A 25,380-nucleotide genomic window follows, 5' to 3' on the forward strand; every position below is an offset into this window, starting at 1 on the left:
AAAAAAAAAATCTTAAAAAAAAGAACAACAAAAGAGAAAAACTATGTTTTAATTTTGCCTGAAACTCTTTAAAAAGTTAAATACGATAAGGTACATTGAAAGAGAGAGTGTTTAAGGAGTGTCCTTCCATTCCTTTTCAAAATTTAATCATTCAAGACTATTAATTCATTTTTATTTAATTTTTTTTAAATAGCATTTGGTTCACGGAACAAAACATTATCAGGTGATTTTGTTTAGGATAATTCTCAATTATCATAGATAAAGTGTAAAATCTTGGGATTGAATAATAATATTTTTTTTTAACTTTAAAAGGTATAAATCAACTAATCAGATTTTTAATTTATTTTTTAGAAATTACTAGTTTGAGCTTTACAAACTTTATAATCACTAAAAATTTATATAATTATTAATTTTAAAACTCATAAAATTAGTTAATATATATATAAAACAACTAAATACCTATATTAAAATAAAAAAAAACTTTAAAGATTGAATTTGGTGAAGTGACTAACACTTGATGGGCTTAGAATGACTGGATTTAGTCGTTGGTCTCCTGAGTTGGTACGGTAACTTATTTGTTCACTTGCAGAAACAAAATCCCTATCAGAAAAAAAAAAATCCTCTGGTATTTAAATTAATTACAGTAAGTAGAGATGAGTGTGATGACCAAAAGAGTAACGCGAGAGGCTAGAAAAGTATGGGTGGAGGAGAACAGCAGGTGAAAAGCATATTTTGCTTTCAGCAGAATTCTACAAGGAATTAACTATTGAAAATTGAATGTTCAATCTATCATATTTAATTTAAGATATTTATAAACTTTTAATCACGTTTCGCTAACTTATCTGTAATGATTATGAGTATTTGAAAAATTGAGGTATTGGTTATTGTATGTTAATGTACCATTGACGGAGAGGATAGATAGTGTACGGAAGAGACAACGGGGGGAGATGATTATTTACAAGAGTGGAGGTGCCGTCGAGGAGACAAGTTAAAGGAGATGACCATCGCCAGATTGTGAGTGTTATATATATATATATTATTTTATTTATTAAAAGTAAAATAGTATTTTTAGTTTAATTTATATATAATTTTTTTATATTCAGATTAAAGCAATACTTCAAAATATTATGATTAATAAAAATCTTATTTTTTTATGTTCATATTTGTTTTTTTATTAATTTGAATAACTTTAACCATGATTACTTGAAAAATTAAATTTTTTATTATTATGTGTCATTGTACCATGGAGTGGAAAAAAATAGAAAAAAATAATTATTAATAAGAGAGGAGGTGTCATCAAACAAGTAAAGAAGATAATTATAAGTTAAATTATATGGCAAAAGTCTTGTTCATCAAAATTCATTCTACTTTGAATTAGAACAATGTTAACAAAAATCGTATTCATCAAGATTCATGACACTGTGGCAGTGTAGTAGCAAAGTTATCTTTGCCACAGAGAGTTGTAAAAACTGTCGAGGTAAAATAAGGTTGTTTTTTAATTGGGATGCATTTAGCATTAAAGGGATGGTTTGAAAGAAAACAGCCAATGTAAATTTTGGTAGGGTATGGTGGGACAACAAGCTCCAAGCTGCAGACCTGGTGTTGGGGCTGTCATGCCCTACCACATAGAGTTTCAAAGGCGTCGGGGCTGCATGCCCTGGGTGTTAGTGCCAGACCCGCGTGCCTGGTTGCAGACCCTGGTGAACGGGTCTGAAAACCACGCGCCTAGGGTTTGCAGACTCACACATACAACACACATGAGGTCTGCAGACCCACTTTACTTGGTCTGGACTCGAGACTAATGGATCTCGCAAACCCAATTCTCTTGAGTCCGGTTTCAGGATCCAAGGGTAATATGTCTTGCAGAGGAACTAATTCTCTTGGGTCCAACGTTAGAACCCAAGGTTCTAGAGTCTTCGGTTTCTAAATATTATTATTTGTATTATAAATATTATTATTTTTAATATAATTAAAAGTATTAATATTAAAAATAGTATTGTTTGTGTTACAATTATTATTATTATTATTAAAAATATTATTATTATGGGTAATGGATCCTACGGAAAATTCAATTCTCTTGGGTCCAGTAGAGAAGCCAAGGCTAATGGGTTCACCGTCCGAACCTAAAAGAATTGGGTCCTGCGTCAGGATCTAAGATGGATGGGTTATGCGGCAGGCTCAATTTTCATGGGTCTCGTGTCAGGGCTTAATTTTCTTGGGTCCTGCGTTAGGACTTAATGTTCTATAGTCTTAGGTTTCTAAATATTATTATTTGTATTATAAATATTGTTGTTTTCATTATAATTAAAAGTATTAATATTAAAAATAGTATTATTTATGTTATAAATATTATTATTTTCATTATAATTAAAAGTATTAATATTAAAAATAGTATTATTTGTTTTACAAATATTATTATTTTTATTATAATTAATAGTTTTAATATTAAAATTATTATTATTATTATTAAAAATATTATTATTTGTATTATAAATAATATTATTTGTATTATAATTAATATTATTAATAAAATAATTAATTAATTAAAAAATATTATTAATATTGAAAAACAACCATAATTGATTTGATGGATAAAATTAAAAATTATTATTATTGTTATTGTTATTGTTACTATTATTATTATCATTAAACACTATGGATTGCTATAGTGTTTCCTCACGTGATTTTTTTATTTTGTTTTGTTATAATTTTTTTTAAATTATCTTTATTGATTTTATTATTTTAATATTGAGCTGGTTGAGAATTGAGCTTTATAATTTTTTTCTTTACAACATTTGGATTGCTACAGTATTTCCCCACATGGTTTTTTATGACTTTTTCCAAAATTAGCTTTGTCGATTTTTTTTTTAAATTAAGCTGGTTGAGAATTACAATTATAATAAAGCTAAATCATGTGAGGAAAGTACTGTGACTTTCTTCACAAAACACCGTGAATTGCTATAGTGTTTCCCCAAATGGTTTTTTTTGTTATGATTTTTTTAAAATTATCTTTATTGATTTTATTTTTTTTAATATTGAGGTGGTTGAGAATTTAACTTTGTAATTTTATTTTTTTTACAATTAAAGCTAAATCATGTGATGAAAACATTATACCTTTTCTCACAAAACATTATGAATTGTTACAACTTATTTTATTTAATTTTTAAGTTTTTGATCATTAATATAATTTTTTTTTCATAAAATATTAAATATTAGCTTTATCATATTTTTAATTTTTATTAGTGTTGGATTGCAAATACAACATCATTAAGTATACATGGTAACCCTGCGTGCAGGCACTGAGTTGTAGCATGCCATCTGGTACTAACAATTCGTCGTAAGCGGAGGGTGATTAGCCGGAGAGGGTGACGAGAGGCCATTATTGGAGAGTAGGCGTTGTTCTAACAAAGAGAAGAACTCTGCATGGCTGTATGTGTCAATTGCTAGGCTTGGGAATTTAACCTCTATTTAAAAGAGTTCAAGATTATTGACGTTCTGTTTTTTTTCTCTAAACTTTTATAATTTTAATGCTTCAAAAAGAAATTCTAATTTATTTCTTATAGCTAGAAATTGCCTTTACCTTGGATTTAACTTGCATGCATCGCAAATAAATGCTCGGACGCTCAGAGAGAAAATGGAAGGAAACTCTCTCTATTACTCTTGAGCTTGCCTTGTTGCCGCAGCCACTACAACCCGTGCTTTGCAGCGGGCAAGATTTTATTTTTCAGTGAAAAAACGTTGTACAGATTACAAGTTTTCTGACATGTTTTTTTACATCTGAAAGAATTTCAAGTAAAAATAAAAAAAGTTTATTTATAAATATATTTAAATAAATTAAGTATTATGTGTGTTACTGATTTAAAAAAACATAATTGATAATTTAAAAAATTAAAAATTAAAAGATAAAAATGTATTTCATAATATTTAATCTATTAAATAGGCTTGATTTTGTTTTATAAATTTGTTAATTAGAATATTTATTTTTATAGGTTTAAATTGTCATAGAAACAGATACATACATTAAATTAATCGAATAAATTAAATAAAAATTTTAAAAATATTTTGTAAAAGTGTACATAATATAAATATTATCTATTTTTTGTATTTAAAACAAATCATCCAAAAAAATAAAGCAAGCCGCAAAAGAAACCTTGCACCAAAATGAAAAAACAAATAACTGTTATTTAAAAGAAATTTTTCAAGGAAGCCTTGTCTGTGAAACGTGTGTTCTGCAGGCGTAGATGGAAAGCATTAAATTGTTGAAGCTGATGAGTTTGCAAGGAAGGAAATATTGATGTAAGTGTGCAAGTAAGATAATAAGAAAGGAAGAATAAAGAAATAAACGAGAGAAAGATAATAAGAAAGGAAGAATAAAGAAATAAACGAGAGACTTTATGCTCAAATGGATCCATGCATAGAATTTATTTGATTGTTTTTCTATTTTCATTGGTTTAATCTTCCAAAGACAACACAGCATGCATGGATGGAGGAAATTGTTGAATCTTCACGAGCATTTGGCCATAGCTAAATCAATGGAAAAAACCATGGAACAGAAAGCCGAGAGTTAATAATGGAATAAAAAGAGGTGTATATGAATATTCATTAGAAAATGAGACAACATACTAATGTTTATATGGTAAGAGCTCTGGTATGTCTGGGTTGAAATACCAAAGAGAAGCTGTTGTGCCTGTTAAGTTTGCATTGCCTGAAAAGAGAAAAGAAGTGACAAAGTTATTTGCTATTTTTTTTTATGAAAAAAGGAATTAATAGAAACATATCCAATTCAATAAAGAATTAGAATGTTGCAGTGAAGTAGCCATATAGATCTATTATAGAAAACCTCAAAACTCAGTGGCCCGAAATCCTGAGAAAATAGCAATGACAGGAGACTCGACAGTGGTAAGGATAGAATCATCGAAGCTTTGAGCAACGTCACCCCATAAAGTAAACACGACGCTCCTCACCTCTTAAAAAAAGAATAAAATGGTTATAATGATTATGAAAGTATTGAACTCAGAAGGCAAAAAAAGGTTGCATGCTTAATATACCTTACATTCTAAAGAATGAATTCTCTTTTATCTTCAAGTGATTGACCTAGCTCGAACAAAAACTTTCTCGATTAGTTGTGTTCCTTTAAGTCTCCCGAGTATATCGATGAAGTTTTTTTGCAACTATTATAAGCTGGGAGTACATGAGTGTTTGAATTATTGTACATGTCAAAATTATTTTGAAGGAATACCTGTAGGCACTTGTGATCCTTGTCCTCTGGTCAGGACATGCGCAAAATCAATGGGATTGTACGTAGCAGCATGGAACAGCAGGTGTTAGAGAATTAAGGTGACTAATTTTGACATCTGCCATAAAGTCGATATTCATTTCATTGTCAATTACAGTGTTGATGAGACGATTCTCATGTGTAAAAGTTCTTATCTCAAGGCAATCACCCTCATTTATATTTGAACTGAAGTAAGCTGAATCTTTTTTTTTTTTAATTATTAATATAGATATTTGGATGAGCTTTTGCTTACCTCAACTAAATCTTGAAAATAAAAAATTATTGATGGTTAAATAAATTTAAGAAACATGAAGAGAAAGGCAAGGATTGTTAGAGAATCTTGAAAATGAGAAATGGCAAATCCTTGTGTCCGATTTGATGAATCAATCAAAATTTTTTTGCAAGTATATGCAACAATAGAAATTGATGTCGTGATGGAGAGTTGAGCATTCAACAACTGTATGTGTTGATAGAGTTCGTACGAATATCAAACCAATCCCTATGGTCTCTTTGCTAGTTTCTTTAGAGAGCAAGACTTAACAGATTTTTATTAGCTATGCAAGAAGACTACCATGTAAGGAAAGAAATTAATAGAGAGCAAGTTCGTACGAATATCAAACTAATTATTTTTTTTTTAAAAAAAGAAATTAACACATGGGGTGTCAAAGGCAAACTTTTAAAGAAGCGATCGATAGCAAAGAAAACCAATAAAAAATTGTAATCATATAATGTATCATAGAGAGTTTATATGTGGACTTACAAGAAATAAAGATATAAATTGTTATAATCAGGATTAAATATATTTTTTCCAATGAATAAAATAAGCATTATTTGTTACAAAAAGATTTTTGTATAGCATCGTTTAAAAATTATAAACTAAGTATTTTAATAGAATTGGAGCTGAAAAAAATATGATAATCACCTTGAGTAATATTAAGGATGAAATGATTGATTGTTTAAGTTAGAACCCGTAGTTGCTAATATGATAATCATTAAAAGTTTATATAATTGTTAACTTCAAGATCCATGAAATTAGTTAAGATATACGTAAACTAACCGGACACCCACGTTAATAATAATAATAAAAAAAATAAAATGATTGATTTCAGTAAATGTAATGTTTTTTTATGTTACTGTAAAATAGTTTGTTTTTTTATGTTACTGTAAAATAGTTTGGGTCAAGATGAGTTCTTTTAATATTTGGATAAATGGCTGAAACCATAAATGCAATTAGACTACCTAAATGATCAAGCTGAAGAAGTTGTGGGATTTTGATAAAAAACTACATCTTCATCATCAGGAATTGGAAAATCACATATTTTCCATCACCAATCAGTAGTATCCATTGAGCAAATTAGTCGAGCTATTCTTTTTCCAAAGGATATTCAGCCCATGAGCTGATCATAATCACATATTTTCTTTAAGCAGGAGAATTGTAAAACTTAGCCAAAGTACTGGTGAGCTGTTTAAAGCAGCATTTGTAATATTTTCTTCTGTTCCCCTTGGGATGACAGGAAGGATCTGGTGAAAATTTTAAACCTTGAATGCGTTGTACGCCCACCAGGAAGTAAAAGAGAAGCAACGCCAGATGACGCAACAACAATTTATGATCTTTAAGTTCTGTCATATCATAGTTAAGCTCCTCTCTTAGAAGCTTTTTTGTAATCTCATTCATTAAAAAACCATTTGGCATCAGCAATTTATGATCTTTAAGAGATGTTGTAGAGGCATTAAAAAGTTGTTCAAGTTCATACAACATATAATTCATAAGTTCTTCATTGAATAACCGAGGAATTGGCATTGAAAGGGAGGATCTTAGCTGGTATTCAATATCATCATGCATCAAATGCCAAACTTGATCATGAAGACATTTTGGGTTAGCAACTTTGACAAAAAAGGATGATGCTAACAAAATATTATCTAAGTTGTGGAGATGAAGCTGTCACACCAACCTCAAAAAAAGTCGTAATCCATCCTTTGTCGTCTCCTAGAAGACCTAAAGCTTTACAGGCAAGTCGGAAGGTCGGATAAATAGTTCCAAAACTTGTATGAAGGTCTTCAAAGCTTATTGCTCTCTTAACATGATTTAACATCAATCTAACAAAATAAATCTAACAAAATATAAAACGTTTTAGTTTTATTATTTATTTTTAAGAGTGTTTTTCATGGAAAATGATAAGATAACAATAGCATTCAATTATTAAAGTTGTTCAATTGGATCTTTCCATGGCTCCTTATTGGTTGGACCAATGCCTCTGTACAAGGGTGAAATTTTTATTAGGCTACTGCATATGTTTTGCAATGCCTAACATTGTTTTTATTTCTTCTTAATTATAATCAAAGGCCTATTTAGTTGATGCACAGTAAAAAAACAAATAATTTTCATTACATAATAATAAAATAAAATTATTATATCTTGAATTTGTTTGCTTTAAGTTAGTGGGTGGATTATATGTTGGGTTGAGACGACTTCAACATAGCTTCTCCGCCATTTCTTTTTCATTTCATACATTTTCATCCCTGTAAATTTAAAATGTTTCACTTCGGACATTGAAGTTTAAAATTACTTCATTAATTCAACCTTAAAGTTAAAGCTAATTCCATGCCAGATAAATTAGATGGGACCAAATGTACGATGGTTGATGAAGAAAAGATGAGAAATTAAAGATTGAAGTTAATTTGTGTTTTTAATTGTTCAAGTCTCAACTATTCTTAGATAGGATCAAATGTATGAGAATCTAATTTGATTGAAAACGTTCTTGTGAAATCTTTTTTTTTTTTTTTATGATGTGTTTTGTAATTGTTCCATCTCTTCGACATCCACAGGTTCCTGTGTTATCAGAACCGTTGGTCGCATGGATAACGTAAGGGATAACTCTAACTGTTCATCCATCATTGTTGAATTCCATTACGTGCTCCTCAGTCTTTCTCATCTCTCTAATTTTTCAACTGTCTCCTATGTTTCAACTGTTTTCGGTTCTTCTATCTTGAGATGCTAACCAAACACTTTAGATATACAGTTGTTATCGTGGGTTTCTTCCAATTATTCAATGCCCGATGGATCAGGAGTCACAGGTCCACCAGTGATTTGCAATGATAAAGCCAACGAAAGGTGTAACTCATTTATAGATAGGCCTTGGCTACTACCAGTAAATCTAAACTTCTGATGCTTGTTGCCGGAAGAAGAAGGATCATGATCTTCACACTCCTCCAGTTTTCTCTTCCTCCTCAAAAAACCATTTAAGCCGTTGAAAGAGTCTTGGTGAATCAGTTGAAACATTGGAGAAGAATGGGGCACAGTTGGGACCTCACTGGAGTCTAAGCGGAGAGGTTGGTGCTGCCATTGAAGTGATGATTGCTGGTATTCCTCGAACTCCCCACCATCACTGCAGCTTCGCATTAGATCTAGTGATAGTGAAGTACACGTCTCTGAGAAGTTGATACTTTCGTTGTATGTACTCAAAGAGGTGTCATGATCATCTTCATTCCCATAAATCAGGCTTGGAAAATTCACCTTCTCACCATTCTTGTACACAAGATGAACCCCACACCCTTTAAGGGTTGCATTCATTGGCGCTCCAAGGATTCTAAATGAAACCTCAAATCGGCTCCAGTCATTCTGCAATGAATTAAATCCCTGGATCATACGACATGGAAGATAGTAGAGCCACATGTGATCTGACTCCAACGAAAAGAACTGTCTCGAAAAAGAAATTACGGTCTGACCATTGATGAAAACTTCACGGGAAATATTCGCAGTCACATCATCCTCTAAACTTAAAATGGTGCAGAGAACCACAGCTATTATTTCCCCATACATATGTGAAGGAACTAAGAATGACAAGTAACTTTCATCACTGCAATAGCTCATCCAATCTGGAATCTCACTTCCAGGAAGAAATACTTCAATTCTGAAGTTCTCACAGAATCCATCACTATTTGCATCAAGAACATCACCGTCCTGAAAAAGTGGGTTACGTAAATACTTGCTGCTAGACAGACACACATGCATATACAGATCAGAAAGTATGTGGATGGGGAGACAAACCTCATCATGTGAAGTATTCGCCAATGCTATACTTGTCAAACTACTTAATGGATTCTCAGCAAGTTTATGGCAGTTGGAGAAATCGAGATCATGAAGCCTTTTTAATCTCTCAGCTTTACTAATCTTGAAAACCCTTGTTAATTGTGAAAATCTTTCCAGTGATATGCAATCTCGGGCACCAATACACTTGATACTTGGTGGAAGCTGTGGAATTTCTCGAAGCCATTTGCAGTTCACCAATTTAAGGCGTCTCAATTTCTTGAAACTGCAGATGCTTGTTGGAAGCCTAAAAAAACTGTTTCCTGATAGATCTAAATCCTTCAACATGGAAAAGCAATCAGGATTCATGAGGAAATCAACTTCTAACAAATTGCAGTTCTTTAGATCTAGACATGTTAGCCTTGGAAACCACTTTGAGCCATAATTTAACTTCAAGGACACCATGGAAAAGATTGGCTGTCTTTCGTTCCCCACATTCTCTGGAAAAGTCTTAAGATTTGAGCACCCTTCAAGAAGCAGATGCTCAAGATGCTGCAACATATAAATGCTACTTGGAATGCTAGAAAGGTTTCTGCAAAATGATAGAGTTAGAACTTGAAGCCCAACAAGATTTTCAATTGATGAAGGAAGCTCTTCTATAGCAGTCTCATTCAAACAAACTCTCTCTACACTTGTCATTCTGTCCTCAATGTTTGGGAACTTCTCAAGTTTTGAGCAACCAGTAAGGAGAAGTGTCTGTAAAGATCTTAATCTGAGGCTACTTGAAAGACTCTTTAGGTTTGAACAGAATTCAAGGCTCAAGAAAGCAAGTTTGTCAAGGCATCCAATGGAGTTATGGATCTGAACTAAACTCGTACAACCTTCAAGATTCAATCTCTCAAGATTTGGGATGGTTGAGAAGTCAGGTGTTTCTGTCAAAAATTCACAATCCCGGAAATCAATATGCTTTAAATAACTGTAATCCTGTACAACAGATAAATAGAGAGGAGAGAATAGAAAAAAATAAAAAAACGAATTAGCATCCAGGAGATCCCATGGCAATATCCCACAACAAAATCTTAGTCATTATTATACCTTGAGCATGAAGCCTTCCCCTAACTGTCTGATGCAACTGCGTTGCATGTTAAGTACAACGAGTTTCCTAGCATGAAACGTTGATGGCATTGACTCTATGGGACATTCAGGCCATTCAAGCCACCTTAACTCATTGGGTAGATTTTCCAGGACTCCGAAAACGTGTACATTATGGACAATAAGTATCCTAAGCCTTTTCATCTTTGTGAAAGTATCAGCACTCAAGCACAACTTTTCTGCTCTAGGCAAGTCTAGAATTATGCCTTCAATTTCACATGATCCCTACCAAACCAAGTTTAGAACGTCATTGAATTGAATAATAAGGAAAACTTACAGTTCAAGAGGAACTAAAGGTTTTAATTTGTATTCAATGCCATGGTTAGGAAAAGAAGAAGAAACAAGAATACTTCTTACGATATTTTCTGTCAGCACATGGAGAACATCCTCATGAAACCAGAGCCTGCTGCGTCTTCCAGGTATATTAGGAGATTCTTGGTGAACAATTTGCCTACCCATTGATTGAAGCAATTCGTGCATCTGGATCTTATTGTTTTCAATATATATCAAAGACTTCTCTATGAGAACCTGTATGCCAATATCAGGGTTGACATCACAAGCATCTAGTATTTTTATCACATAATCTTTTTCTTGCCCTTTAAAGAAGCATGCAATGTCCAGAAAAATGGTCTTCTCATGATACTCAAGTCCATCAAAACTTATTTTAAGAACTTCGTAAATTTGTTTATTGGGAATTCTTTTTAATCTATCCAATTCACTTTCCCATTCACGTATGCTTCTTCCATACAGAAAAGAGCCCAACACGACAAGAGCCAACAGAAGGCCCTGGGCGTATCTCACTGCCCGAAGTGAAACCTCCAAATGATCTTCAGAAGGATGAGGATTCCTAAAGGCATTCCAAGAAAAAAGCATAAGAGCATCATCAGGACATAATTCCTTCACCTTATATAATCTTTCCACTCCATGAGCAACTAGCAGATGTTCATCTCTAGTTGTTATAATAATTCTACTTCCCAAGCCAAACCAGTCAGGCTCTCCAGCTAATTGCTTAAGTTGGTCTAAATTATCCACATCATCAATGACAATAAGCACCTTTTTATTGCGAAGCCTATCCCTTATCACATTAATTCCTCTATCAACACTTCCCAGGACTAAATTTTTATCCCCTAGGATCTCATAAAGAAGTGTCTCTTGTAGACGAAGAAGACCATATTGCTTTGAGATTTCTCTGACACTTGAAAGGAAACAGCTGCCTTCAAATTGATTAGCAATTAAGTTGTAAACAGCTTTCGAAATGGTTGTCTTTCCAACTCCACCAATTCCACAGAGTCCTACCATCCAAACACCATCTGACCTGGTATTCAGCATATGATTTATTTCTTCAATATGTTTATTCAATCCAACTTGGTATGCAGCAATGTGCAAGGATGTGTGATTCAATTGTGACAACACCTTTTCAACAATTCTCCAAATAAATTTAGCCTCATTCCTGAAAGTTGTGAGGCAAAAGAAGAATTTAATAAAGCAGGGCAAAGCCAAAAAATAAATTAAAAAAATGTGATTTCCTGAATCCTATTTCGTTGTTTCTACACATTCTAATGACTCTGTCAGAGGTTGCTTACTCCAATTTGCAACGTTTGTTTTTCAATTCCTTGCATACTATTTACTCGCAGACTCTATCTACTTAGATAACAACATTTGTGCATCTTTAACATAGCATTTATAGGTCTTTCATTGATTGCTTGAAAAGCTGATTTCACAAAAAAAAAAAAAAAAAAAAAACTATTTACAATAATATTAGGCTCAATGGCCTGTTCCATAATTAAGAATATACATCTTTACTAATTCGATAGTTTTGGGGGGAAATGTAAACTTAAAACCTCTATGTATAATGAAACTACAGCTACCATTTACACCATGTAATTTGTAAATAATAAAGACTATTTTAAAAAGCTTTATCTCACATTAAAAAAATATAATTTCTTGTGAACATAAAATATATATAGGACTTTCTATCCCACATTAAAAAAATAAAATTTTTATCTAATGTTTATACAGTGAACCATAAAATTTGATAATAACTAACAAGAAAAGGATAGTGAGAAATTACATGTTTAAGGTTGAACCAAACCGAGCAAGAAAAAAATCTTTGATTGTCTCTTTTTGCGTTGCGTGTGAAGCAACACTTACACTTTTTAAACCTTTTGTTTTCGGCATTAATTTTCTAACAATCATAACATCCTAATAGCTCTTTTATTTTAAATTTTTTTTAATAACTACAACTCTTTAATTTTCTAATGGCTTTCTTTTTTTGAATTGTTGAAATAGCTCTTTAATTTTTTAATTTATTTTCTACCTAATTGTTACATATTAACAACCTGTATATACCTTGCACTTTTATAATCAAACAGTGCCGAAAACCATAGCAGTTCCTTGTATTTACAATATTTGTTGTCATTTCTTTTCGTTCTTGGTCTGATTGTTTCTGTTACTTTTATTGTAGAGAAGGAACTTGTTAAATTCTAAAGAATAGTTTTTTTTTTTATTTTTTTGAATTGTTGTAATAGCTTTTTAATTCTCTAATTTATTTTCTACCTAACTGTTACATATTAACAACCTATATATACCTTACACTCTCATAATCAACCAGTGCCGAAACCATATTAGTTCCTTGTGTTTACAATATTTGATTTCATTTCTTTTCATTCTTGGTCTGGTTGTTTCTGTGACTTTTGTTACAGAGAAGAAACTTGTTAAATCCCAAAGAATAGCATTTTATTGAGAAAATATTCTTAAAAACAATATTTATACACGTTTTAAGTTTTATTTTATTTTTGTTCTTCGTCGTATTTTACTACAACACCGTGTCTTAACAACTGAAGAAGAAAGTCCAAACAATTTACAATCATACAATGTTCATAAGAAAAAACAGAAAATGTCAAATGAACCTAAGATGAAACTAAAATCTCCAAATTGAATTCTTGCATTATGGGGCTAAATGGCAACTGACTTATCTGTCACAAATCTTATCTTAAAAAACCATCATTAGTTTTCTAGTATTTTCGCCAACGTTGTTGTATCAGGCATGTTACAAAGCAAACTAGAACCACCAGCTGCAGCTGCAGCTGCTAAATCATTCAATTCACTCTAGCTGTTTAGCTTTGGGAATTCCAAACTTCCTAAGTAGGAGATGTATTGCAAACCTAAACAAAAAGTTAAAAAAAAAGAAGTAAACAACAAGCGTGAGGAGTAACAATAATTTACCCATTGTTTAAATGCCATCCAGACAATTGAGCTGCTTTTGTCAGAGCTTCCCTCCATTTCTGCACCCTCTCTGTATCAATCCCCCAATACGTTTCATGGAAAAGCAAGGCCTCTCCGAAACTTCCATTTTGTTCTTCGACATCTGAAGGATCCACATTATAAAACACAGGAAAAACAACTTGCCCCTTTGATTCTTTACATTCAAGTATCTTCACCAGCTCATCCAAACAATAAATAGACCTTGCATAGTTTTCAGAGAATATTAGAAGAGAAATCCTTGAGTCTTCAATAACCCGGTCGAGTTTAGAAGTAATGTGTTCTCCCCTCTCAAGCTTGTCATCAATGAAAGCATTGATTCCTTTGTTGCACAGAGCATGATATAGATGGGCTGTAAAAGTATTACGGGTCTCTTGGCCTCTGAAACTCAAGAAAACATCATACTTCCAACAATTAGATGAAGAAACCATTTTCTTCCAAAATTTTGATAATTTACACAAGGACACTCTTTTTTTCTTGTCCTAATATACATCAACAAAGGAAAGCTAAAACAATTATAATCTGGACAAAGAGATAACGTTTTGATCCTTCTCAGAAGTTCAGTAACGATAAGGTAATGTTGACAAAGTAGTGGAGGGAAGAAGATAGGTCGAATATGGATGTTGTCTAATAATAATGACCGGAAGTTGTCTAATTCATCAGTTAAATGTCATCCGAAGACTATTCCTGTGCTTCTAGAACAGTTCAAGTAGTGATATTGATGTTTTGTATTTGAAAATATATTAAAATAAATTTTATTAATATTTTAAAATTACTTTTAATATAATTATTAAAATAATTTAAAAATATACAAATAAAAATTCAATTTTTTTTATAAAACACGGATATACCAAACGGTTCCTAGACACAGAACTGGCAAGGCATATAATCGTCTCAAAGTCAAGACGCACGGGGTAGTTAAGAAAAGGAGAGGATGTTTAAAGGTTATTATTACCTGTAAGGCTAAATAAACTATTAAAGTAGTATTAATTTTGCATTTAATTTTTTTTTACATAAATTTTATTTTTTCTTAGAATCCCTTAAATCTTGACTTGAGTTGAATTTACTGTGCTTTTTTTTTTTATTTTGTATTTATATGACACGCACACAAGTCATGGTCATAAATATTAAACCCCAACTTAAGAATGGGCTTGATATAAAATTTAGGTTACAAATTTATTGAGTTATTTAAATTAAAAATAAAATAAAATAATATCAATTTCAAAATAAACAAACTTTGAGTAGATCAACCAAATTATAGATTAATCCAAGTTTTAATTATATTAATTTTTTTTTTTATTTTTGATAAAATCCAAGTCATCTAAGATTTCAAATAAACTCGCTAGTGCAATTTGGGTTTCTTCAACGGTAGCCATGGGCTCCAGTTCATATAAAAAAGAAGAGAAGAAAACAAAGGGATGGGTCCGGTGATGCGGCAATGCTTTGGAAATGGAAAAGGAACGTTCAGCTACTTTTCCCAGCTAAACTGTATCCAGGGGGGATTCAACATGAGATTAAAAAATAGTGATGGATTATTGGAAGTAATTATTACATAATAGTTTCAACTTTTAAAGGATATAAAAGTTCGTTTTTAAGTGTTTTTTATGTGATAATAAATTAAAAGATTAAATGTTATCGAAAAGAGAGAAAATAATTAAATTATTAGTGGTAAGTGGTAAGAGAGAAATAAAAAAAATATTTAATATATATTTTAAGACAAAAGAGGTCATTGATTAAAATTTGAGGGTAAATTTTAAATTCTAAAAACACCAATTTACATAATAAGCATTACCCTTCTTAAAATTTGACCCTTTCCCCAAAAAATAAATATATTCATAAATATAACAAACAAACATAATTTTGTAAGGGTATATTCTAAGTGTCATTAACACCATGCCAAACATAACCTTACAGACTAAATTTTATTTTTACCCTTATAATTCATCGATGTTCCCCTTTCACCTTCATAATTTAAAATTTCCTAAAATTGCCTTTATTATATATGAAAAGTTTAAAAAATACTCTTAGCTATACTCTCTCCCTCTTTTAGTTTAAAAATTCCTAATATTCCCCTTTCATCTTCAAATACAAGCGATTAAAATCAATAAATTTTGATCTCATGTAGTATAATGGTTTGGACTTTGCAAAAAAATACATTTCATGAGTCCATGAACAACAAATTCACTACAAACCATTATGCATACATTTAAAATACTCGGCTCAAGAGTCATGGTATGAGGGTGACTGTTCATCTTTCTATCCATACACTTTGATTTAAAATTTGGCCACCTCAATGAAGGAATTGCTTGAGTCAATTGTCATTCTATAAATAAAATGTCAAAATGTTGTTTTAAATAAATATCAAATCATTTCTAAAATAAAAAAGCAAGTTCAATTTTTTCAACATTTCATTAGGGGAAAAGATTTTGGTAAAAGAAATTAATTGAGTTTATGAGATCATGTAGGGCTTCAAATGTGTATTTGTGAGTTCTTATAGGGAACCTTTTTCAAGATTTATGAAAATAAATAATGTTTGATTGTAAATCAAAGAAAAAGACACAATTGAAAGATAAACTCATTATTTCATTGAAACGTAAAAAAAAAAAAAAGGTTCAATAACAAAGATCGTATGCCAACATCTTGAGCTATGATTGCTAGCAATGTAATACATGAAAAGGCTAAACACTTAGCAACCATTGATTGGAATTTTCCAATCGTTCCTCTCCATCGAACTCATCAATAGAGGTGTCATTTTAATAGTCAATTGAGGTCATTTATAGACCATTCTTTGGCTTAATGACACTTTAGCTTTATCTTTAAGAAAGTTGATTTCTGGGAATCGGTATGGAGAAGTTAGCTATAGAAGGGGTAAGTGTTTTTGTTTTGGTAGTTTTCTCTTGCCTTTGTAACCACCTTCGATATCGTGAACCTTATTTCCTTCTTTTTTTCCAGTGAAACCTTTCTCCTCAGTCGAGTTAGCAATCTTACCTAACTCGATAGCCTTCCCAATCCTCTTAGTTATAACAACCAGGTTAGTGAAATGTTATGTCGAGCTTCTAACCAAATATTCAAAGTAAGGGGCCTTAAAAGTGGTTGAAAATAAACTGATCATCTATTTTTCTAACAAATAATGATTAACATGTGCAGCTACCTCACGCTATTTTTAGGCGTATTCCCTTATGGACTCTTTGTTATCCTTCTTCATAGCTTACAAGCTTAACTTATCAGAGGTCATGTCTGTAATGAGCTTATATTACCTAATGAAGGCATCAACAAATCCTTCCACTTTTTTCACCTTGGTATTATCCACCCACATATACCAAGTGAGGGTAGCATCACTCAAGCTGTTTTGAAAGAAGTGAATCAACAGTTTCTCATCATAAATCACCTCAGTCATTTTGTTGCAGTATGCTTTGAGATGAGTTATAGGGCATTGAGTTCCAGTATATTTGATAAATTCTAGCACTCTAAACTTTTTGGGAATGACCACGTTGGGCATCAAACACATCTTAGTAGCTTTTATAGGATCATCAAGGTTAGTTCCTTTAATTGCCCTCATCCTTTCCTCTAAGGCTGCCAAATTTTCCAGACCATTTTCTTTTACCATCTTATTCTTTTGAGATTTCTTCACTGTAAAGTCCATGATAGATGACAATCTTATGGGATATGCTAGTTGAGCAAATTAGAAATACATAGCCTGTTGAGATTCAGGTGGCACCTCATTTGCCCATAAATTCTATGGATTGAAAGGAGTTGTAGGCATCTATAGAGGCTGAGTTGTAAATGTTGCTTCTCCGAATTTAGATCTCCAGGCTTGTTCAAGTAGACTAGTAAGCCTTGTAACTTCTTCTCTAAGACTTTCCAACTTTTTTTGGTGTTAGGCTTCCAACTAGGCTCTTTTTTCGGTGTTGGGCTTCCAACTAGGCTTTTTTTTCATCTTTCATTTGTCTTTTTCTCAGTCAAGTGTTATAGGTGCATTTTAATGAGGAACCTATATTTCAACCTGCTAAATGAAAATCATGCAATTATGCAAAAGTGATGATGTTATCAAAAAGAAAAATACATATTTAATGTGGACTCGTGTTTCACGGGGTGGCAACAATAATTATTCATGGATTTTAAGAACCTGATATCATTATCATGCCAACAGGGGGGGTCCTTGTCTAGTCTTGTCTAAGTTTGAGCTTTTGGTAAACTTTCGACTTTCAATTCAAGACAGTTTCCTTTTGTCAACTGTAACAACTCAAACCTTTGTAAAATTCCTATGTGACGACCATTTGTCACCCAATGGTCTTAGAATTCAAGATGCCACATGTTGGGCTTGCCATAGTGACATTACATAAGGAACAACCTAAAAGGTAGGTTCCGGCCATTAAGTGCATGTGGTAAGTTGCTATATAGTCTTAAAAGGAACTTTCACATGCTTAGTGATCGTCCTCGAGAGGTCAATATCAGGTTTACAAGCAGTGTAAAGATAGAGGCCCTGAGTGGTATCAAATTGGTGTATCGACCATTATCGAGTAAACAATCAAGTGAGAGTTGGATAGTTTCACAAGTCTTACTAGGCCTAAAGTCATTAAGGTACCGTTACTTCTCCACATATCCTAAATTTTAAAGTATATGCTCTTAAAGTGATGCATGATAATAGGGATGTGTAGTAAAGTTGTAAAAAGTGATAACCAAATAAACACAGTATAAAAAACATTATAGCAATTGACAAACAAAAGGCAAAGCTTAGTCCAATAACAGTCCCTAGTGGAGTCGCTATTTTATCGCACCGACATCGCGACAACCTTTAAAAATTCTCATGGAAAAAGAACAAATATCTGACATCTTGTTCTTAGAGGAAAACAAGGTCTGGTATAAGAAGTTGCCACTTAATATTATGGTACGAGACTGGTTACACGAAAGGAAAGATATTATCATCCTTTAAGCGTCCCACCTGAGGTAGCCTATATTGCTGGTTTTACCTTAAATTGCTAAGGGTTTGTTTTATTTTGTTTTTGATGGTCCACTTATAATATACATGACTTTGATGCTAGTGAATATTTGACTATGAATATTTTTAACTCTGATGTTGGTAAATATTACGTAATATAAAAAGTATAGTATTCCTGACTTTGACATCAGTTAATAAATCAGTAAAAATTGGATTGAAAGCAAAACCTATTTTTATTATTTTTTTAGAAAAAAAGATAGATATGTATTATATACTAGATTTGTATTTTACAGTAAAAGTCTACAACCCAAATATAAAGTAAAATCAACAAAGAAAAGGTATGAGGAACCCACAAATAAATAAAAAAGGATCCCCAAATTTTTTTAGAATTTTCAGATATCTAAAAAAGCTTATTTGATGATATATATATATATATATATATATATATATATATATATATATATATATATATATATAAAGAGATTAAAGGGAAAGAGTTTAAGGGTGTGTTTTGCCAAACACACCATTAGTCCAAATAAAATTGGGTTGGCTGAGCCTGAAATACAGACCCAACTTGATTCAATAATTTTTGTTTTTTTTATGGACTGAATCTAGCCCCAACCGTGCATGCTAGGCATAATCCAGCTGGCCTTGCTTGGTCACTGGCTGGCCTAATGACCAAGTCGGCCACTATCAGCAGACGTGCGTGAATTGTTCACGCATGCTAGCTACAGGAATAAGGTAATTAAAATGAAAATAGGGGGGGCACGAAAGGCTTACTTGCTTCAGTTGTTGTTGGAGACGAAGACTTGAAGTGATGCTGCTTTGGACAACGCACCCTCCACTTCTTCTTTTTATCTGGCTTACTTCTTCTCTAGTCTTTCTCTAGTTTTTTTTTCTTTGCTTTCTGGGTTCCCCCTTTTTCTGCCTCTCCCTTGTTCTCTCTGTATTTTTTTTAATTTTTCTGTCGTCTTGTGTGTTTGTTGTATTGAGTCTATGATCTGGTGTGAAGGAAAACAGGAATTCCCTTGCTGGAGTTCTGAAGGAAAGCCAACAATTTCTCTAGCTTCTTTTTTCTTTGTTTCATGTTCTCCTAAGTTCTTTGTTCTTCTTTCTCTCTCTCTCTCTCTGTTTTCCCCCCTTTTGATGGTGGCTCTTTATCTAGCTTTTATAGGGGGCAAACTCCTGATTATGCCTGGCAGACCTGTGTTATCTCTCTTGAGGATGAGGAAAAGCACGACTTGGAAGTGTCAATGTTTTACTGGATAAAATACCAACAATCCTGTCATTATTGGATTGTCGACGGTCGGTTTCCATGACGTTAAATGGTGTAAGGGGGATTGGAACAGAAATGGGATTTATGGTAGACAACCCGATCCACAATGTGGCTTGGTTTTGGTTACGTTGGATGGATCTAAGAAAGACCATTGTTTTTCTTTTGTTTAATCAGCTTTCTCTATTCCAAATGAGGAAGAGGATGAACAATCCTTCCTGGAATGACGTCATTTCATCGGCTGAACTGGGCATTTTCAATTTGCCCGCTAAAGTTCTGATGTTTTGCAATCAAGTCCTTGCTTTTGATAATCTTATTTTTTTTAATTTCACCCCTGGATCAATTACAATTAGGCCCATGGGTTTCAGCGTCATTTACAAAATAAAACTTGGTTTCAAATTTAATCAATTCAACCTTTAATTGACTCAAATTTTAATTCTTTCAAAATTAGCCTTGTAAAAATCAATTAACCCCTATATAGTATCGATGCCTATTCACTTTAGTCCCTGGAATTTAATTTCTTGTAATTTTGATCCAAATTGACTTTAAACTCTGATATTTCTTCAATTAAGCCCTTGATTTCATTAATTAAACTAAATCAAAGTTTAATTAAGTCCTCAAACTTATCAATTCTTTTAATTTTTAACCAAAAAGACTTTCAAATTTATAATTTCATCCTTATTAATCCTCAAACTTTCAATTTATGGTCTTAACCCAATTTTCAAATTATTTTGCATTCATTTTTTTTAAAATTCAAAAATTGAGTTATGAAATAAACTCTACATACAAAGGACTCAATTGAATTAAACATGTATGACTGAGGGTGTGGGGTGGAACAAGCACTATTTGAAGCTTATATATTCATATTCTTTATCTTAGGAGTTGGCATAGCTTATATGGCTTTTACTTTATCAAGATCCACTTATATATCCTTAATACTTACCACAATCCTTAGTAGCTTCTCATACTTCATCGTAAATATGCATTTTGCAGGATTTAACTTCAACTAGTATTTCCTCAACCTTATAAACAACTTCATCAAGGTTTGGATAATATTTTTCTTTTCTTTTAAATTTAACAATCATATCATCCATGTACATATTAATTTCTTTATACATTATGTCATGAAGAAGTGTCACAATTGCCTTTTAGTGGGTTGCTCTAGCATTCTTCAACCCAAATGACATGACTTAATAGCAGAATGTACCATAAGAGGTCATAAAGGTGGTCTTCTCTTTATTTTCCTCAGCTATTTTAATCTGATTGTACCATAAAAAACCATTTATGAATGAGTAAGTAGAGCTTTTTACAATATTATCTACCAGGAAATCTATATGAGGTAGAAAGAAATCATCTTTCAAGCTAACCTTGGTCAGATCCTTAAAGTTCACTTATACTTTAATCTTATTATCTTTCTTAGGGGCTACTATGATATTGATGACCTATTGAGGGTACTTGACTACTTCCAAGAAACTTATATCCCTAAAGTTCCTCAACCTTTTGAACAACTTCCGTAAGGTTTGGATATGATTTTTCTCTTCTTTAGACTTAGCAATCATATCATCCATATACATTTTAATTTCTTCATACATCATGTCAAAAAAGAGTGTCACCATTGCTTTTTGATAGGTTGTTTTAGCATTCTTCAACCCAAATGGCATAACTTTATAGCAAAATATACCCCAAGACGTCATAAAAATGGTCTTCCTTTTGTTTTCCTCAACTATTTTAATATGATTTCACCCTAAAAATCCATCCATGAATAAACAAGTAGAGCTTTTTACAACATTATCTATCAGGGCATCTACATAAGGTAGAAGGAAGTCATCTTTCAAGTTAGTCTTGTTCAGATCCTTAAAGTTCACTCATACTTTAATCGTATTATATTTCTTAAAGACTGTTATGATGTTTATAACCCATCCCATTGAAGGTACTTAAATACTTTCAATAACCCTACATCCAATTGCTTCTTCACTTCTTCCTTAAGCTTGATCAATATATCAGGCCTTGTTATCGTCAGTGTCTATTTGACATACTTGTAAAATTTTATCAAAGGTAGCCTATGTACTATGATTTCAGTGTCTATTTTAGACATACCAATGTATGACCATGCAAAAATATCAATATACTCTTGTAACATGGAAACCAAATCATTTCTTATATCAGTAATGATCTACACCCTAATTTTTATTTTTATTTTTATTTTATCTTGCTCAGTGCTTGTATGTATCAGTTCTAGCTCTTTTTTAGTGGGCTTTCAAGCATGCTTATATTGTTTTATTAACTTGATAAACTCTTTGATGCCTTCTTCCTCATCCAATGCAATTATATTATTATCAAAGTTATGCTAATTATTCTCAATGTAATGGGTTTGTGCATTTATCGAGGATTCACTTTTATATTTCCTAAAAGTGAAAAGCATTTTGGTGTGAGTGTATGATTTGTATTCAAGAGAATTATATAGGAAACTGTAAGAGAAAAAGGCATAATTAAAAGGAAAATACATGATCTCATTAAAAATTAAAAAAAAAGGCTTAATCAATAAAAAAAACTTATGCTAACATCTTAAGCCATAGTTATCAGAAAGGTAACAAACATTATTCAAACAAAATAAAGCATATAGACAAAACATATTACTTTTTTAAAACAATTAGAAATTTCTGAATCTCTTAATTATTCAACTCTTCCATGTTAGCCTACTTTCTTATAAATTTAGTTGAGATATTTTCTAGGGTGTTGATTGTAAACTTGGGCAGCATTTCATAAGATTCCTCTCTAGTTTTAAGGCCTTCATCATGGTCTTTATCCTTAAATCCTTTTAGATTATTAATAATAGCATCAATAAGCTTCTTCCTCAGGCTCTCCAACTCATCTTCAACCTTTATCACATAAGCAAGTCATGGAAACATCACATGAATATGTGAGATCTTTATCGTATCTTTATTGGGCTCCTTTCCTTCAATTTAGGCTAATTGTTTTTCCTTTTTTTTTTATCTTGGCTACTTTTTTTATAATATTCCCTTCCTGGCTTAAACCCTAAGTCAAACCTCTCATTAGCACATTTCATTTTCATCATATTGATCCTTTGAGGTATCCCCATGATTGGGTTATATAGAATGGCATCACATGCTTCAAAAATGATTGATGACTATTTTTGCAACCTTAAAGATCTTTAGCTTTCTTCATATTGTATTTTCAGGTACCCATTAGACATTTACAATCTTAAATATAGAGATTACAACCTTAAATATAGAGATTTTCATCCTTACTTTTTCTTAATTTTAATGTAAGGGATTACCACATTCCTCATCATAGATAGAGTTTTCTCGGTTTTTATGGTCACCATACTTCCACTGATGATAAACTTTACTTGCTGAAGTGAAGAAGATACAACAACTTTGGTTGTATATAACCAAGACCCTACCCAACAACATACTGTGTAAGGGATGAATATTCATCATTAATGTTCCCAATAATTAGCCTAGGTGACCCATTAAATGCTCTAGAGGTCATGGTACTTGGCCTTTTCTAAAAGGCATCAATAGACATCTTATCAAGTACAAGTCATGACAACATATTTAAAGCATAACTATTGTCCATAAGCACCTTAACAATCACATAATCATTGCATTTCATTGTAATATATAGTGGTCTATTATGATCGATCCTTTTAGGATCAAACTAATAGTCAATAAAGTAAAGATAGTTGGTGACCTGAATTCTTCTCACCAATATTGTATAGAGTCCCATATGATATCTTGAGGAACATATGCCTCATTGAGGGCTTTCTAGAAATCATTCATATACAATTCTGAGCTCATAATTAATGATAGTAGAGAAATTATAGTTGGTGTCTTCTTTAGTTAATCCACCATGATATACTCGCCATGCTTCATCGATTTTAGAAATTCATTAGTCTCCTCCTCACTTATTAGCTTGTTAATCTCATGTCTTAAACCAATTTTACCACATCATTTCCTTTGATTTTCCCGCTCTTTGAGAGTAAAACATCTTTCACTTTGAGTTATTTCTTTTATTTTAGCATGAAAAATATGAGCAGGACTTTTGATGTGAAAAGAATACCTATAATTATAAGGTGGGGCATTATAGTTTTCTCTAGTTCTACTTGTTGTTCGGTCAAAATCATTTTTAAGAGTCCTTTTATAGTTAGTTTATACCTAATAACTTCAGCATTCTTATTTTATCTGGTCACCATCACCACTACAACATTTTTCTTTTGATCATTTATTCTCAACACTCTTAATGTCATCATGCTTTCTACCTTAGAATAAAATTCCTTACATGTATCAACTTCATGTCCAAAAAGATGATAATACCTATAATACTTGTTCATGTATCTTATGGCATGTGTTTTGAATGGCAGTTTGAGATATCCAATTTGCTTCAATATTTTATACAACCTCTTTATTTTTACCCCTAGGATTGTTTCACCTTTCTTTCTTATCTTTATAGCATCAACACATCCACTTATAGATGCAAAGTTTGATAGTGGGTTCGAGTTCATATTTAGTGATTCATCAAAGGTAATTCACTCGACCTTAATGAATTGAAGGATTTTTCTTTTAAACACAACATAACCATCAATTTTATGACCAATTATACTAGCATGGTGCTCACATGCCCAGTCAAGTTTATATCAATATAGGAATAAATATTTTAATGGTAATAAAGGAATAGGTGCAACTTTCCCGATACTAAGCAACCTTTGTTACATTCCACTAAGGGGTATGGACAATAATGGAAGTTATTATTGATTTTTTTAAAAAAATATTTCATAGGTGAGGGGTATTGTTTATTTTTTTATTTTTTTATTTTTTATTTCGTGCAAAACGGCGCCATTTAGGGTTAATTTTTGGGATTTTTTGCTCAACTTCAATTTAGTCCTTCAGCTTTCAATTTTGTTCGATTGTACCCCTAATTGCCCTAAACTTTTGATTTACTGCAATTTAGCGCCTACCGAACTTCAACTTGAACCCTGAATTTATACGTCTTTTTCATCTTGATCTTTGGCCTTGGACTTATGCAATTTAACCCCTAATTGACCATTAAACTTTCAATTTCATAAATTTCACCCCCAGTTTCAACCAATTAAGCCCCTATAGTTCGGGGCCTTTTACAGATTGGTTCTTGGTTATGAAGTTTTTCAATTTGACCTTTAATTGACCCCAAATTTTCTATTTTCTAGCAATTTTGCCCTTGATTTCATCAATTAACTTGGTAAAAATTAATTTTGGTCTCTTAAAATTCAAATCTTCTTAATTAAGCCTAAATTGGGCCACCAAACTTAATTTTTCACCAATTAAGACTTTAATAAAATTAATTTGGCCCGTTTAAAATGTAATTAAGTCCTTGCACTTAATTAAATCCTTCAATTGGATCCAAATTAATTCTTAAATATAATTAAAACTTAATTTGACCCATGATTAAATCAA

General features: G+C 31.9%; 1 protein-coding gene across 1 annotated transcript; it reads right to left on the minus strand.

Annotated features, from left to right (window-relative positions):
• Nucleotides 1–8,290: 8,290 nt before the first annotated feature.
• Nucleotides 8,291–14,335, minus strand: LOC133690516 (TMV resistance protein N-like). Its single transcript, XM_062110747.1, has 5 exons — nt 13,680–14,335; nt 10,812–11,904; nt 10,398–10,679; nt 9,324–10,286; nt 8,291–9,236 (listed from the first exon to the last, which is right to left on the minus strand). The coding sequence occupies exons 1-5, from the start codon at nt 14,144–14,146 to the stop codon at nt 8,319–8,321; spliced, it is 3,723 nt and encodes a 1,240-aa protein (XP_061966731.1). The 5' UTR covers nt 14,147–14,335; the 3' UTR covers nt 8,291–8,318.
• Nucleotides 14,336–25,380: the final 11,045 nt, after the last annotated feature.

Source organism: Populus nigra, chromosome 1, assembly GCF_951802175.1.
Source record: "Populus nigra chromosome 1, ddPopNigr1.1, whole genome shotgun sequence".
NCBI classification, from domain to species: Eukaryota; Viridiplantae; Streptophyta; class Magnoliopsida; order Malpighiales; family Salicaceae; genus Populus; species Populus nigra.

Bases quoted from the DNA above. Each gene is read 5' to 3' on its own strand.
- LOC133690516 (XM_062110747.1), bottom strand. From the start codon at position 14,146: ATGGTTTCTTCATCTAATTGTTGGAAGTATGATGTTTTCTTGAGTTTC. The intron at 11,905-13,679 runs GTAAATTATTGT...CACAACTTTCAG, and splicing joins GGATGGCATTTAAACAATGG to GAATGAGGCTAAATTTATTT. The intron at 9,237-9,323 runs GTTTGTCTCCCC...CCACTTTTTCAG, and splicing joins CGAATACTTCACATGATGAG to GACGGTGATGTTCTTGATGC.